A 15,675-nucleotide genomic window follows, 5' to 3' on the forward strand; every position below is an offset into this window, starting at 1 on the left:
ATCGTGGCCATTTCTTTTGTCTACAACTTACTTAGATCTCAAGCGTATCTGCAAGCGCAATCGGAAAGGTATCTATTCCCTGCTTTTAGACGGCCTCATGGCAGTAACCGCTTGCACATATTCCTGCCAATTATTATTTGGTTTGAGTCGATAGAAAACACGAAGACAGAGGAAATAGGGAGGGAACATGCTGACAACTGCCACCTATAGGGGCACAACGCCTGCCAGCTCCTTCGGGACGGGGAGGCATAAAAGAAATAAGGGAAGAAAGAAGGAGAGAGAGAGAAGAGGAAAGTTTAAAAAAGAGAAAAAAAAGCGCACACGCAAAAAAATAGTCACATGAAGAATGTCCCTAAACGTAAAGTTAAGTCTGTTTTCGTTAAGAACGTTAAAAGGGATCTGCGAGCCTGGTCACGCCTAGAAGCACATCTTCCTGGGAAGAAGCAATCATCAAGGGTCGTGCAAGTCCAATTATTGAATGGTCCTTTTTGAGTAGTACTCGCTGCACAACGAATTTAGGGCACTCTAAAATGACCTGTCTCACAGGAGCCACACGACGAACATATCGGACTGTCAGCACGTCCTTGACAGTATAATCGTTCACGCACCAACTCTTAGCTTGTATAACAGGGCTCTGTCACGACGACTCCTCGACCAAGAAACGATCCGCTTGCGACACGCTGGTCAGGATGATGCTTTAGAAGATCTCGGTGAATCAGCAGACGAGCGTTGTCAAACCAGCATGAAATTTCTTGGCAGCCACACTAGTTGTGGGCACAAGTTAAAGCAATGAGATCGACCTTTTCGTTCCCAGGAATACCACCATGCGAAGGTATCCACTGGCAAATTAGGACACCCCACGAGTAATAAGTTTTGTGGCAGATTTAACAATGCTGCATATAATTGGGCCAATGGAGTATTTTCTCAACAATCTGCTAAGGGCAGCACGGGAATCTAAGTACGACAACCTTCAATTCTTCTAATTCAGTGCAACATCAATCGCAGCTAGTTCTGCAGTCCTTGGAAGTGGATGGATGCAGTTTAAGAAACAACCATCGGACGTTAGTAGAAGGGCAAAAGAAAGCTGCAGAGCCTCCTTGGCAGTCATTGTATATAGATGCGTCAGTGAATACTTGAAGATGACTGTCAAAATTTTCAAACAGATGCGACTGGGCCCATTCAAATAGTGCCAAAACAGGCTGGTCCGCCTTTTTGAGTGTTCCGGGAATGGAAAGATAAATGGGGAAGATGCATTTGTTGCGCCCCTTAAGACAATGAAAGAAGTAGGATCTGCCAAACTGCACGTAATTATGGTAAACAATGCTGCCATTTTCCCCATGTGAGAGCTTTCATGCTGAAAGAGGCGATTAATAAGTGCATTACAATCTGGAGCTCTGTACATGCGCTCGATATGGTGCAGCGCTCTCTCCTCAGCCTGCAGCCTCAGGGGCAACTGGTGCGCTTCGGCGAGTAGGGGAACAGATTGTGCATCACGAGATAAGCCTAGTATTATTCGGAGAGCAACACGATGGTCCCGTTCCAGTTGAGACATCAAACTTGACGGCACATCCAGAATAGGCAAGGCGTACATCAGGCCAGAGAGCACAGCTGATTGATACACCTGTAGTTCTGTCGTCTGGTCACAGCCAGCGCCCCTAGCAGTCAATGCAGCTACATATTTTAGGTGCGAATGTGATTTCTGCCTCGCGGAGATAATCGCATACAGGAGGTCATCGATGATTACCCCCATGTAGCGATGTTGTACCCACACAAGTGGTGTGTCGCCAATGTACAGCATGCTCGTGCTCCTTCGAGCACGTTGCCTTGGATGATAAGCAATGACGGCATAGACAAACTATAGACCTGAAATCTATAGACGAACTTCTAGGTATTCTGTAGCCGTATGAAGCGCTCCGATTCCGCGAAACGCGGGCCCTGATGGGAAAGACCACTGATCCACAGTGCGATGTTGGCATAAATTGCTGCGCCCATTGGGAACTCCTACTCTTGAGGTAATCAGCTTGGCAGTCCAGCAAGCACGCTGTTGAACAGAAGCGGCGATAAAACGCTGCCTTGGGGGACACCGCACTTTTCGAAAGCCAACTTCACCCATCCCGGTGAAGCCAATATTAAGACCCCACACACGCGTCGAGATAGCCATCTGCAACGCCACTCGCCTTTCGATCTAGTCATTGGGGTGGTAGTAAATGCATACCGTACTTCAACCTAACTACCTACCTTCCTCCCTACTTGCCTACCTTTGGCAGTCTTCCACCCTTTACCTCACAGCGACCGACGGGGTCGATATATTGCCGGCCCCATTTTTCGGTACCCAACAATGTTTCGCGGAAAGGTGCGAGTTTAATTGTCCCCTAGCAGAGGACGACACTCTTGAAAAGGGCATGCATGAAGTATAATTTGTGCTTTTGCAATACCCACAACTAAAAAAAAAAAAGCAGGCCATGAAGAGTAGTCTTTGTACTCTATTTATTGAAAGATTCTGGTCATTCTAATCCACATTTGCACAGCTCAAATAAATGCGTCCATAATGGAACCCGAAATCTCAAAAACACAACGTGCTTTCTCTGCACACGTTTTAAAAGTAGTAACCTTTTGTAAAAGCACTTTTCACATAGAAGAGGCAAGCACAGGCAGCAGAGATAAGCTAAATTACGAAACGAGCTGGCAACAAGATTCACCTACAATGCTATTTACAAGCCACAAACTGCAAGCAAATCCGGGGGCCCACATCACAATCGCAAGCTTTGACAAAACAGTGTGTGAGCATCATGCTGCGCTAATACCACTTCAAATGGATTTTCTTGAAGCGAGTAAACAAATGCTATGACATGCCTGGAACTCAATACTTATTAAAAGTGGAGGAAAACAAAGGCAGTGCTAAACAGCACCCATAACAAAAAAAAAAAACTGGATGTACATAACTGTTGAGTTTGGCACATGTCAATAAAACACGCAAGAAACTGCTATACTGACCTCATGCAGAAAAATAAAACTTGCTGAAACAAAATGAAATGGCAACAATGAATATTATGGATGGTATATTGCATATATTTTAACACAGGTAATTTAAGTGCATCACATGACTGCGGAGCATCATCTTTCGCATACTTACACACAGGCAGTTCAACTGCATAACATGGAACAGATCTGCTTTTTCTGCTACCACAAGTTACATCTGAAATTGAAGCCGTTTTACTTTATACCTGTTCTTGGAATGTCCTACAATAAGCTAATTCCAAAATTATTCCTAACCATGGGCCAACTGGAAGCCCTACACATAAACTGCACACACACACACGCATACATACAATAAAAAAAAATATCACAAGAAGATCAAAGTGCAGGACACTGCAAGGAGATTACCACATGACAACATTCTTTAAAATCAACTGTACAAGTGACAAGACATCCAGTGGCAAAGTACTTAAAATGAACTAAAATCAAATGTTAAGAGACAAAATGCTTAAAAAATGGCATCCTGTAGTTGATAGCACCTTTCAAACCAATATATGCCACATTTAAGAAAACAATACAGCTCGTAAAATGCTTCTTTATGACTAGTCAACCCCCCATACCCATTGAAGAATGCGCTGACATTTCGAGTGCACCAGAAGAATGCACCATTTGACTCAAAAATGATTTCCTGCTAAGAACTGTAGTGCCATGATGGTTAAGACAAAAGCTACCACTAAATAGTGCAGCACGAAGTGCTACCAGCAAAATTTGCACTAAGAGACAATGAGATTACACATGAATGTCATGACATGAGATGTGTCATGGTAATATTCTTTTCCACATGCAGGGCTGACAGGGCAGTAACCACCCAAGAGAGCAAGTGTGATCTCACTGGTAGTGTTACTGAGGCTCTTGGATACAACCAGCACCTAAGCCAAACAAGGCACCTGTGATTGCTTTATGTTGATTCCTCTGCTCGTAGTACCAACGTGGCACCAAGTTGAACATTTTTGCAACCATTCTCTACAACACATGCATCACATACATAGCATGCTCCCATATTCTCTTGCTCATGCTAAGCAGTTTAAGTGTGCAAGAACGAGTACCCTGGGCTGTAGTTCCAGCACAGTTATTTCCAATGGCGGTAAAAGCCTGAAGCCCTGCAGCAAGAGTGGCAATTTGGGTATATTTTAACATGGTGTCCAATAAATAGTCTCTCACGACAGACCGCAGTATAGTGAAGGCTCAGTATTGCTGTCTCAAGGGTTTTACGGAGCTTTATCCTTCTTCGTGCGTACAGCAACAGCTGCCACCAAGGCTGCACCGCGGCCACTTCCGTCTTCAGAGAGCATCAGGTCAAACTGAAATGGAAGTGAAACCAGAAAATTTATGCAGAGCTGCACTACAGCGAACAACAGTGCAAGCACCCCCTGCACATCCAGACTTCACAATCAGGCACTAATAATATTTTACAGCTGTTCCTAGCAGCACTGAGTGTTTATACTACTTACACCAAGAAAATGTGGTCAACCAGCAGCAACCCAATGTAAAATGCAGATGTCGCTCATTGCAAAAGAAAGAAAATTTGCAGTGCCACATATACAAGCGCCAGTGATATCAGTGCACGGCACAGAGAATAAGTTGCAAACCTGGTTCCCAGCCTCTGTCTATTACCGTATTTACTCGATTCTACCGCGCCCTCAATTGTAACGCGCACCCGATTTCCACCGCGGAAAAAAAAAAAAATGTACGACATCGCTTGCAACGCGCACCCATTTTTCTCGCTGGCCCGCACGATCACACCACTCGAAAAAACGACTCCTTTCGGGAGAGTCTTCCATTTAAATATGAGGTTCGGGCGAAGCTTGTGGCCATCTGACGTGTAACAGAGCATTGCCGTCACTGTAGTTTTACCGTGGACCGATGTCAGCACGCGAACTTGCTCCACCCCCTTCTTCTCGACGGTTGTGGTGCCAGGCATGTCGACGTAAAGAGGCGTCTGATCGGCATTCCCGATTTGCTCAAGCAGGTAGCCGTTGTTGCGCCGCAAGTTTAGGACGAACCTCTGAAAACTGTGAAGCTTTTCATCGTACTCCTCCGCAAAACTTTTCACATATGCATGTTCCCCTTCGGAGGGAAAAGCCTTTCCTCTTCATAAATTTAGTTAGCCAGCACCTGCTCGCTTTAAACTGGCTCCGCATTAGACCTTTTTCTAAGACTAATTGCATAGCCCGCACTTGGAGCAGTTCTGCCGTCACGGGCCGCTGTGCCGCTCGCTGCTCAAGCACATACTCGCCGAGCAGCTATTCAATTTGCGGAAACCGACCCTGCTGTGGTCCACTGAAGCCTTTGCGTGAAGCTTTGCTGTCGACAATCTTCTGCTTTTGTTTCCGCCGGTCCCGCACGCACGTTTCGGGAACTTCGAATGACCCCAATGCGGCCCGATTTCCGTCCGTTTCTGCACACGCGATAACTTTTCTTTTAAAAGCGGCATCGTGGTGCACTCGAGTTTTTGGAGTCGGCCCTTCCACGCCGTCGATGCTAATGCACTACTAGATGACGAACACCTCAGCACACGTACGAAGTGCCGCACATGGGAAACACATAGGCAGAAATGGCCGATGCGCCATGCCGACGCACGTAGAGGGCGGCCATTTTGGATTTGCTGATGGCAATAGATTAACCGCAATTTTTTTGTTCGTACTCGATTCTAACGCGCATGCGATTTATGAACTCGCTTAATCGGAAAAAAAGGTGCGCGTTAGATTCGAGTAATTACGGTATATAAATATTGTTCTGAAGCTAGTAAAAAATGAATTTATCATCAGTGAAACTCTAGCATTAGCACTACTTTAATACAAGTGAGCAAAAATTATTTATTTCATTGAAATTTACTGAAAAACTGCCACATTTGTGGGTGCACAAGTTTCAATTTCTTCCAAAATATTGTGCAAGGCACGCGAAACACCGCAATACCAAGAGCAATTTCCAATGTCTTTACTGACAAATGCTGCAGTACTGGAACAAAGTTTTGTACATGTGTATATGGTATACAACAGCTACGCCACCTTGTTTTGCTGTCAAACTTGGGAAGTAGCAGAATTACCCAAGGTCCATTGTGCAACTTTTCTCCTGTAGCCCGAGCCAGTTATGTACATTTGCGCTTAAGAGTTGCAACACACTGGCTGTGGTTAACATTGGCCAGAGTCGTTCAGGCTTGAGGTCATATTAAGTTAGCTAAGAAATTACCGTTAATTGGGAAAGTTGAATTCATTTTCTTTTTTTTTTTATGTTCATGCCATTTTCCAGTCTTGGCATTATTTTGAGTACAGAAAGCGTGTTGTGAATCATACTATACACCTCTGTACTTGAGTGGTGAAATGACCTTGCATATGCCCTAAGTGTGGCAATTGCTCAGTTTCTATAAGCAGTCTTTTTCTATTGATAAGCAAAGATTGCTTCAAAAATATGCACATTCAAACTAACGGACACCTTCATAGTGTGCCTACGGTCGTATATACGAGGTCTGTTAGAAAAGTATTAGACCTTTTTTTTTTGCAAGCACCTAATTAATTTAAAACAAGTGCGCTTGCATCATCCAACCTTGAACCTTTGTGCGCATGCGTGAATTTTTTCCCACCTGCCAATAGCGTGAGTCGCTGGGACGCAGCGTTTGAGTGAGCTAGTGCGCGGTTCTCTCGTCCGTTTTTCTTTGCTAGGAAAATGACGGAGCGACTGGCCCACTGCTACTGCCTCAAACTTAGCCATAAACTGAACGAAAGCCAAGTGGAAACCATTATAAAGATCAAGACTGCTTTCAGTGACAGCGCTACGAGCCACACACATATCAAGGAGTGGTACAACTGGTTCAAAGACGGCCGCACATTAATAGAGAGCGGGCCATGTTCCGGTCGGCCATCAACATGCCGAAATAACCAGGCCATTGCCAAAGTGAACGCTGTGGTGGTGCGGCACCGTCATGTGACTACCAGAGAAATTGCGCAAGAAATGGGCATCGGCACTTTCTCTGTACATTCAATTATGACCGAAGATATGGCCATGAAGACAGTTGCGGTGAAATTCGTGCCGAAACTGTTCACAGTGGAGCAAAAGCAACTTCTTATTGAAGTCTCACAGGACATGAAAACAGTTGCATAAAGACCTCCCCCATCGTGATGCTGTCCTGTGGCGCAAACTTCAGATGGGTGTCTTTCCCAAACCCTGGCTTTGCAGCAAGGTATGCCCACACCTCGGAACACTACACTGTAGATACTGCTCACAATCTGCCACCCTCATACATATAGCATGGACGTGCTCACAGTACGTTGACGTCACACCCAGAAGATACATGGGAGTTCCTTCTGCGTACCACCGACTCAGCACAGCAACGCCAAACAATCTCGCGCGCATTGGAAGCCGCGGAGTCCCAAGAGATCCATCCCCCCTGACCTCCTCTAAGCAGCGTAACCGACCTCTCGGCCAGTCGGCCAGTCACCTCTATAGGGAGAAATAAAGTTTCGATCATTGTCATCATCACAGGACATGCTGGATTTCACAAGCAGTGATCCAAGCTTCATGAACACCATGACGAGTCTTGGGTGTATGGGTACAGCCTGGAAACCAAATCCCAGTGGTCACAGCGGAAGCATTGCACGTCAAAGTGATGCCGAGTGCTTTCTTTCACTCCCGCAGCCTGGTACACCATGATTACACACCACAGGGTCAATCAATCACCAAACAGTACAACAGGAATGTTCTCCATCGCCTACATGACGCTGTGCGGTGCAAGAGACCCTAGTTGTAGTCAACAGGATCCATCACGCATCCATCACGACAATGCTTCTGCACGTTCCTCACACTTAGTTCAGACTTTTTTGGCGAAAAGCCAGACTCCTGTAGTTCAATAGGCTTCTTACTCTCCTGATATGGCCCCCTGCGACTCCTGGCTGTTTCCCAAACTGAAGAGGACATTAAAAAGAGAGCGATTTCAGACAAGGGAGGATATTATGTCTGCAACGACAGCCAAGCTAAACTCCATTTTGAAAAAGGCCTCCTCAGAATGCTTCCAACAATAGCAGCACCGCTGGGGAGAAGTGTGTGGAGTCCCAAAGGGACTACTATGAGGGAGATTAGGTTTCCGACGCTCCAACAATACCAGTTTTGTTTCTTTAGTCAAAAGTCTGATAGTTTTCCAATATCCCTGTGCAGCCAAAACCTCGTAACAAATCTTAAGATGTGATTTCATTAAATGAGCAATTTATACTGACATAAATTGCTAGTGCATGAAGTGAGTGCTGAAAGATAGAACACAACCTTCACAATTAGGTACTCATACAACCTCTTCACTTAGATGAGCTTCCTTAAGAAATTGACTCGCCTCAATATAGGAGCTAGAAGCTGAACCTACTCTTGTGTGATGTGCACTGATTGCATGTGCAGCAGGTGATACCAAGCAGATGGAATGACCTCTGCATTAGGGGATATTTATGATACTTGGTAATGTTTTTTTTTTTCAAGAGCACCATTGCAGAATTGTCTGCAAGCAGCTCCCCAAGGAGCGGCCCCAAGCAGCAGTCATTGGCGCAGCTTTCATACCAAAACATGCAATCGTTTCCTTCAAAATAAAGCGCTTAATAGTCAGCGGACCTCACTCTGCTACCAAAAAATAAAAAAGGACACAATGTCATAATTCTGCACGTTTAAAAAACTAAAGTAGAGGCAGCTGCAAAAGACTCACTACTTCGCAAAGCCGAACTGTTGTTCTCCGGTCGCGTGCGCTTCAGATCGGAGGTAGACATTCAAGGAAAGTGTTCATTTCCAAGGCTAGGTAATTGACAGACTTCTAACATAACCTTTTTACTGCAATACATCTCCAATTATAAATACATGTCAGATATTAAAACCATGTTGTTTCTGCGTGACCTGTGTAACGCTGTGCTACTTTTCTGGGCTCATTTTCAGGTCACAAGTATCGCTACACACTTTGCAGTAGTGTGCTTCATAGCTTTTCTGAAGAAGTCCGGCATGGACATCTGCATGAGTGGTGCAGCACAAAAGAAAGACTGATGATGTATTTCCATGATCAACTGTACACAAAAGAGCAGCCCGAGTACGCAGAGCTAATAATATTATCTGGGGTTTTACGTCCCAAAATCGCGATATGATTACGTGGGACACCGTAGCGGGGGGCTCTGGAAATTTCGACCATCTGGTGTTCTTTAATGTGCACCGACATTGCACAGTACACAGGTCTCTACCATTCCGCCTGTATCCAAATGCGACCGCCACAGCCAGGATCGAACCCACGACTTTAGAGTCAGCAGCCAAGCACCTTAAACACTGTTTTTCAAAGGCGGACCGAGTACGTAGTGCTAGCTGACAGCACACCGGCTGTTTTGTCATGCTTTGTGGACATAATCCGTCATGCAGATTAAGTATTGTCGTTCTGGTTTCCTTGAACACACTATACATGTGCTTCCCTTGACACATCTTTTAAAGGGCCATTAGACAACGTCGTGGTGCAACATTTTTTAATGGAAAAATAACTGCACACTTGTACTATGTGAACATGCTGCCGCAAGAATTTTACAAATAAGCACTGCAAAAAGGATGTTGCATGGTGTAGAATGATTTGGCCATTTCAGTTTTTTGCTCGTCCTCCCCAGCCTTTCCTAGCAGCAGACATGGGTAGGTGTAGCTCTGTCTTGACTACACTCCCTTCGACAACGTAGGATATAACTTCTGTAATTATGTCATCGGCACACAGCAAATGACCGAGAAAAGATTCCTCCACATGCGCACGCGTCCTGTGAGTGTGGGGAGCAAGCGCAGTGCAAGGAGTAAGAGCCACTGGCGAGGCATGCATTGTTTCCATAATGGAAGAGTAATAACACACCGCTCTATCTCAGAGACTTTTGTTCTGGCAATATCACTTGCCCCGGTAGTCCGAAGGCTCTATGAAATGGCAAAGGGCAACGCAGGAAAACGAAAACGCAGACTGCGTGGCCTTAACTGCATCACCACAAGGCTGAGGCACTGTTTTGTAGTGCAAAGGGCCAATCGACAAGCTCACTAGTACATAATGCTACCCAGGGGTAAGATTTTGTCACCAAGCGTGCCAAGAGGACTGGACCAGCATAAAAAGTGCCGCAGGATTTGTTTTTTGAATGGGTGGGTAAAGTTGAGTGGGATACTCTATCGATCAAACAGCTAAATTTGCTCTACGAGTTTCACAACTCTTACCTCCAACATTTGTGCGGTGCACACTGGCAGTCTAAATGAACAAAACAAAAAATTCACAATTACGATACTGCCTAATGCAAATTTTAAATGACAGCTACTTGAGCATTTTGATTTCCAAGTAAGTTGAGGCAAGTGCTTCAGCTTCGGCAGTGTGCACCTCCAAATTCTAGTGTTAGTGGCATTGACACTCTGGTCAGACAGCTCGTTTGGCAACAGCAGCCGACGACGCACTTCCACCAGTTGCATCGCTCATTGTTTAAAAGAACTGGCTAAGACTATTTCGTACATCGGTAACAATTTACATTAAGAGAATGCCGCAAGTATTGTGTCTGGGGCGAACAATTTCTTAGAGCCCTCTTCACAACACAGACAGAGTGTAGCATGACTGCCTTGCTAACCTAACCGGGAGACACTCCAGAAGGCAGCACGTGGGCATGTTCCACAACAGCTGATGCACGAGTGTGTGCATTACCGTTGCGCTGCTGAACCATCATCTTGCCACGGTCATTCCCTCTGCCACCTGCTCACCTAGTCTTTCATCCTACGCTGCGCCCTGTGTTCCCTCTCCTTCACTCTGCCAGTTATGCCCACGCCCTCCCCGCAAACAAAGTTTTATATAAAATGACAAAAGATGAGGGATACAGGAGCGCACAGTGAAGGGCCGATGCGCCAGGCAGGCTAAGTACTTCGGAATACATTGCTTTGAGAAGCTTGCCCAGAGATGCTCGTTAGTGCCTTTGCAATGATCCAAGTCTCGTGTGGCAGTACTGATTTTCTGTGAACGTGTGCAGTGGTGTTTGTGGCACAAATTTTTAACACATGTGCTTGTCAGCTTAAATTATTGACGGAGCCTTGCACTAGTTTATATGCATAAATCATCGCTTTCATGGATCTACAACACCGACAAGCAAGTGTTGATCAATCTTCCTCTCTCGCGCATGTATAACCATGACCTTCTGTTTGAAATTGCATTTATAGTAATTTTGTTCTGCTTGTCCAGCTAATACTGCATGCGAGCTACCTAAAAGCATGGTGAAATAAAAGCCAAGCTTGGAGGGCGGTGATTTCCGAACAAAAGAACAGCGCAGATTACGAATTCGTGTTAGTACTTCTTTTCTTCGTTTTTCATCATTAAGATAACCAATATTGAATTAAATGCAGTCACCTCGTTAACAGCATTGCCATGGCTACCTGGTTGCTTGAACAGCCAAAGTATTGGAAATTCATCGAAGAACAAAAGAGAAACACCAGCAGCTAGCACTTTAAAAGGGCCCCGAAAAACTTTTTCAAGTAACCACAGAATAAACTCACTGGAAGAGCTTATTGCCTCATGAATTCAATGCCACAAAAATTTCAAAAATCCCTCTAGTGCGAGTGGAGCTACAAAGATTTGTCGCATACCGCAATTGCATTCTCTCTTCTATCGTCCCGACAAAAGCGCTGGAAGCTAAGCAGGGAGAGATAGCAGAAGCAAAGAGAACATGTCAGGAATGCCTCGCGACCTTGAGCACTTTTTTTTTTTTTTTTTCAAATGCACGGCTTTTTCAGCGTGATCGCGCTCGCACGCATGGACAAGTCACTGCCTCCAGCGGCGATCATTATAACGACCGAGCGCGCCATGTTCAAATCAGTTAATGGCTGATCGATGGCCTTTCACGAGCGGTTTTTGAGAATCTTCAGTTATTTCTTGAGAGAAGAGAAAGCAATTTTTAGATGACTGATAAGTTATTGTGAATTCCAGGCCGCATGCTGCGCTATCGGGAGCCGTACCGATCGGCCACGTTTTCTGAACATGCTCGAAAAGTGTTTCAGGGCACCCGTGAAGACTACGATTTGTGGATGGTTTTATTTTCGCACCCAGCAAAAGATGGTGGATTTAGCCTACGAGCTCGTCGACAGATGACTCTGCACATATTGAATACCCTCTATTGTATGGTCATATGCCCACCAACTGCTATGGTATCGAAATGAGACTCTCAGTACATTCGAAATATGGATGTACACATGGTATTAAATTGCAATGGTGATAGACTTATCTTAGATGTTCCATAATGCAATATTTGAAGCAATGATATTTAGAGGGACGAGTAAAAATAGCTGGTGAACAACATAATGGCCAAAAAATAAAATTGTATTTCATTAAAGATAGAATCAATTTTTGACAGAAAGTTTTAGCAGAAAAAATGAACTCCAAAAAGAACTTTCATGTGAGAACACTGAATATGCAGAATCTCTCTCTCTCCCCCCATGCATGCACAAATGCATGTGCACACACACACAAACGTGCATGCATACACACACACACACACACACACACACACACACACACACACACACACACACACACACACACACACACACCTATACGTACACACACACACCACCAGGGTTGATGCTTATTTACACGACCAAAATTCAAAGATCTTCAAGGACGTTGAAGGCTACATGTACAAATCTTCAAGGTCCACATTTAACACATGTTTTTATCGAAACAAGGTAAATCACTGCAGCAAACATCAAACACATGGCTCCAATGATATTTTCTTTCTAGACAGCTTTCAATCATAGTTTCTTAAAGTTGCAGAGGTAATCACTTTCAGTACGACACAAGCTGCACACTTTTATTCATATAGGAAAAACTAAGGAACATCTATTATGCATGCCTTGGTTTTTCTGACTTTTCAAATAAATATCCCCCATCTCCTGCTGCTTGGTCATGGCAGTCTTCCTAAAGCTGTTGGACATGATGATACACGTCAGGTCACTAATTGTCGCTGTATTTTCTTCATACGAGTCAGTTGTAGCTGTTAATACTTTTAACAAAAGCTTCCAGTTCCTTTTCCTCTTTTTTTTTTAGAAATTCGACCTTCCCACATCGCTTTCTGTTCCTCATGCTCCTGCCTTTTCAGAGTTTCCAGGTATGCACAGTATTGGTTCAGTGCAGAAGCTACTGATGTTCTCAATCCTTTTTTGCGATAGGCATATTACATATGCCACCCGCTAAACTTCCTGCATCACAAATAATGCACTGTGAAATGTGCAATTTTTTCAAAAAAAAGTAAATTCAAGAATTTACAAAATTTGCGAAAGTTCTAGCACTTTTAAAACCTTGAAAATGAACTTTTAAAATTCAAGGGTTTTCAAGAATTACAAGAAGTCGGATGAACCCTGGCACACAGAGAAAGACAGGCAGCCAGAAAGGCTGGCAGAGAAAGAGAACAGTTCTAATTTCATTTATGAAATAAACCTTACCTTATACTGAGGATTGGCCAGTTCAGCGATTTTTGCCTCCATAAGATTGTGGAATCTGGGGTGGTACCGATACACTGAGCCATCAACACCGACAGTGGTGTGGGGTCGCTTCATCTTGTTAAGGATGGTGGCCACAGCTGCCGACACCAGATGGGCTGCACGCGACGACACACGAGCACAGATGAGCTTGAGACATTCACAGTCTTCATCCGTGCCAACCATGCCCATCTTGACCATTACGCTGTGGGCTTCATCATAGACACCTCGGGGGTCACTGCACACATGCAATAAGTCGTGGTTAGTCATGCCCATGTAGTGCTGCAACAGATCTCACTAGAAGACGATGACTAATAAACATGGCACTTTCAGGCTCAACAGGAAAAAGCAACTATGTAGTCAAGATGTGCTGCCACTGAACACGAAGAAGCGCGTCAGTGATACATAGGGCACTTTCCAAGCACAAAAGGCGAGCACGCACCAATTATGTAAATTGCACATAGTATATCCTGGTATCCGAGGTTGACAACTGGACAGTCCTAAACATTTATGAACGCTTGAAACCTACAAAGCAGCTTTTTTTTTTATTACTTCACTTCGTTTCAAGTTCCTGGGTAAATGCCTTTTGCCTTTACTGAATGACAAGCAGCAAACTTCATTTTTTAGGTAACAGCAGAAAGAGTGGACATGGGAAGAAGCTCAACAGACTACTCTCAAAGCATGGTCAGAGGATGAAACAGATTGTAAAGTCGCCAGTTGCACTAGTGTCGCACAGGTAAAGTAAAAAGAAATGAAATGTACGCCCTCTGCATCTGATGTTTAATGTACATACATAGGTCTCATGAACCCAATAAGAGACTTGGAGCTTTTTTGGTGTATAGTGCCCATTTTGTTGAAAACTAGACACTTCCTTGAGTGATTTAGTTTTTTAGGCATAACCTGACAGCGTTTTTCAAGCTTTGACTACTTTGCACAGTAAGCTTTCAAGAACTCTTGGTAAACAGTATTGCAGCACACTTGAAAAAATAACTGTGGACAAGATAGTGCACAGAAAATTGTGCGTCAATGACTTATTGTTCCAATTTAATTTGTTAGCCTAAAAGACATTTAAACTACCCAAGCACTCCCATAAAATATTAGGTCAGCCGGCTTAATTTCCTACCATTTGCTACTCCAATGTGCTTAAAGCAAGCATGAACTATGTTTTACAACCTATAAAATTAACCACAAAGACGATTTCAGGCAGGGATGACTGCAATATGAACACCTGAATGGTTAAAGAAACCACCACTAGAATGTACGTAAAAAGATAGAGCCCCAGAACAATTCTCTCAGTCAATTAAAAGGGTGCAATTTTCAAATGAGCTGCTAACATGTTTTTAATTAACTATAAATGTCAGAATCTGGCGATCATCTTCCTTCGAGTTTGGAAGATTTAGTGAAAAGCGGCCAAATAAAAACCACTGGTCAGGAGAGGCACAGAGGACCAAGTTACAAGAGCACCATACTGATGTCATTCACACAATCATGGCCAATTCAAACTTACGCTTGCCAGATATAGTCACCAGTACTTGCACAATATTTGACATTTTTAAAACGGCATGAGCTTTCTAGCAATTTAATATTGCCGTCTAAAATAGAATGTGCTTCACCTTTCAATCTGAGAAATGTACTTCGTCTTAAAGAGATATGGGGTCTTCATTTTTTCAGAAAGTTTTGAGCTGAACATCAAGTTTTCCTCGGCAAGGTGTACCAAGATACGACGGACAAGCTCCCCCATGTACATGCCAGAGATCATCTTCTCAAACCTAGATGTGGAAAAAAGAAAAAGAAAAGAGAAATGAGCAATGTAAACAAGGGCAACATGTAAAACAACTTCTTTGGCTGGCCACCATTACTTACAGCTGCCTTCCAGGGTTGAGTGAAGCCGAATCAATTTCTCTGTCATAACGTGTTCGCACAAATTCCAAGGAGCCATGGTCACCAAATGCACCCCACTCTGTGTTGATGATGACTTGTCGAGGTTCGTCATTGTCTCCATCCCAGAGTTGCACATTTTCAATTTTCTCCATATAACATGCGTTCGTTCCAGTTCCTAGCAGCACAGAATGACAGCGTGAGCAAAGCAATTTAAACTATGAAGCCAGGAAAGCAGTCTCGTTTAAAGTGATGCTTCTAAATAAGAGAGCATCATCTAGACTAGAACAT

The 15,675-nt window shown here is 44.0% G+C and overlaps 1 protein-coding gene across 2 annotated transcripts in view; it reads right to left on the reverse strand.

The window, feature by feature from the left end:
* Positions 1-3,437: 3,437 nt before the first annotated feature.
* Positions 3,438-15,675, reverse strand: part of Hex-A (Hexokinase A) — a 45,563-nt gene continuing 33,325 nt past the window's right edge. For both annotated transcript variants that reach the window (XM_037426918.2, XM_037426917.2), the window contains exons 6-9: positions 15,370-15,562; positions 15,120-15,275; positions 13,471-13,744; positions 3,438-4,337 (exon numbers count right to left, since the gene is read on the reverse strand). In XM_037426918.2, the coding sequence (XP_037282815.1) occupies positions 4,245-4,337; positions 13,471-13,744; positions 15,120-15,275; positions 15,370-15,562 (716 nt within the window). In that variant the 3' untranslated portion in view covers positions 3,438-4,244. The remainder of the gene's footprint in view (positions 4,338-13,470; positions 13,745-15,119; positions 15,276-15,369; positions 15,563-15,675) is intronic.

The sequence above is a fragment of the Rhipicephalus microplus genome, chromosome X, assembly GCF_043290135.1.
Source record: "Rhipicephalus microplus isolate Deutch F79 chromosome X, USDA_Rmic, whole genome shotgun sequence".
NCBI classification, from domain to species: domain Eukaryota; kingdom Metazoa; phylum Arthropoda; class Arachnida; order Ixodida; family Ixodidae; genus Rhipicephalus; species Rhipicephalus microplus.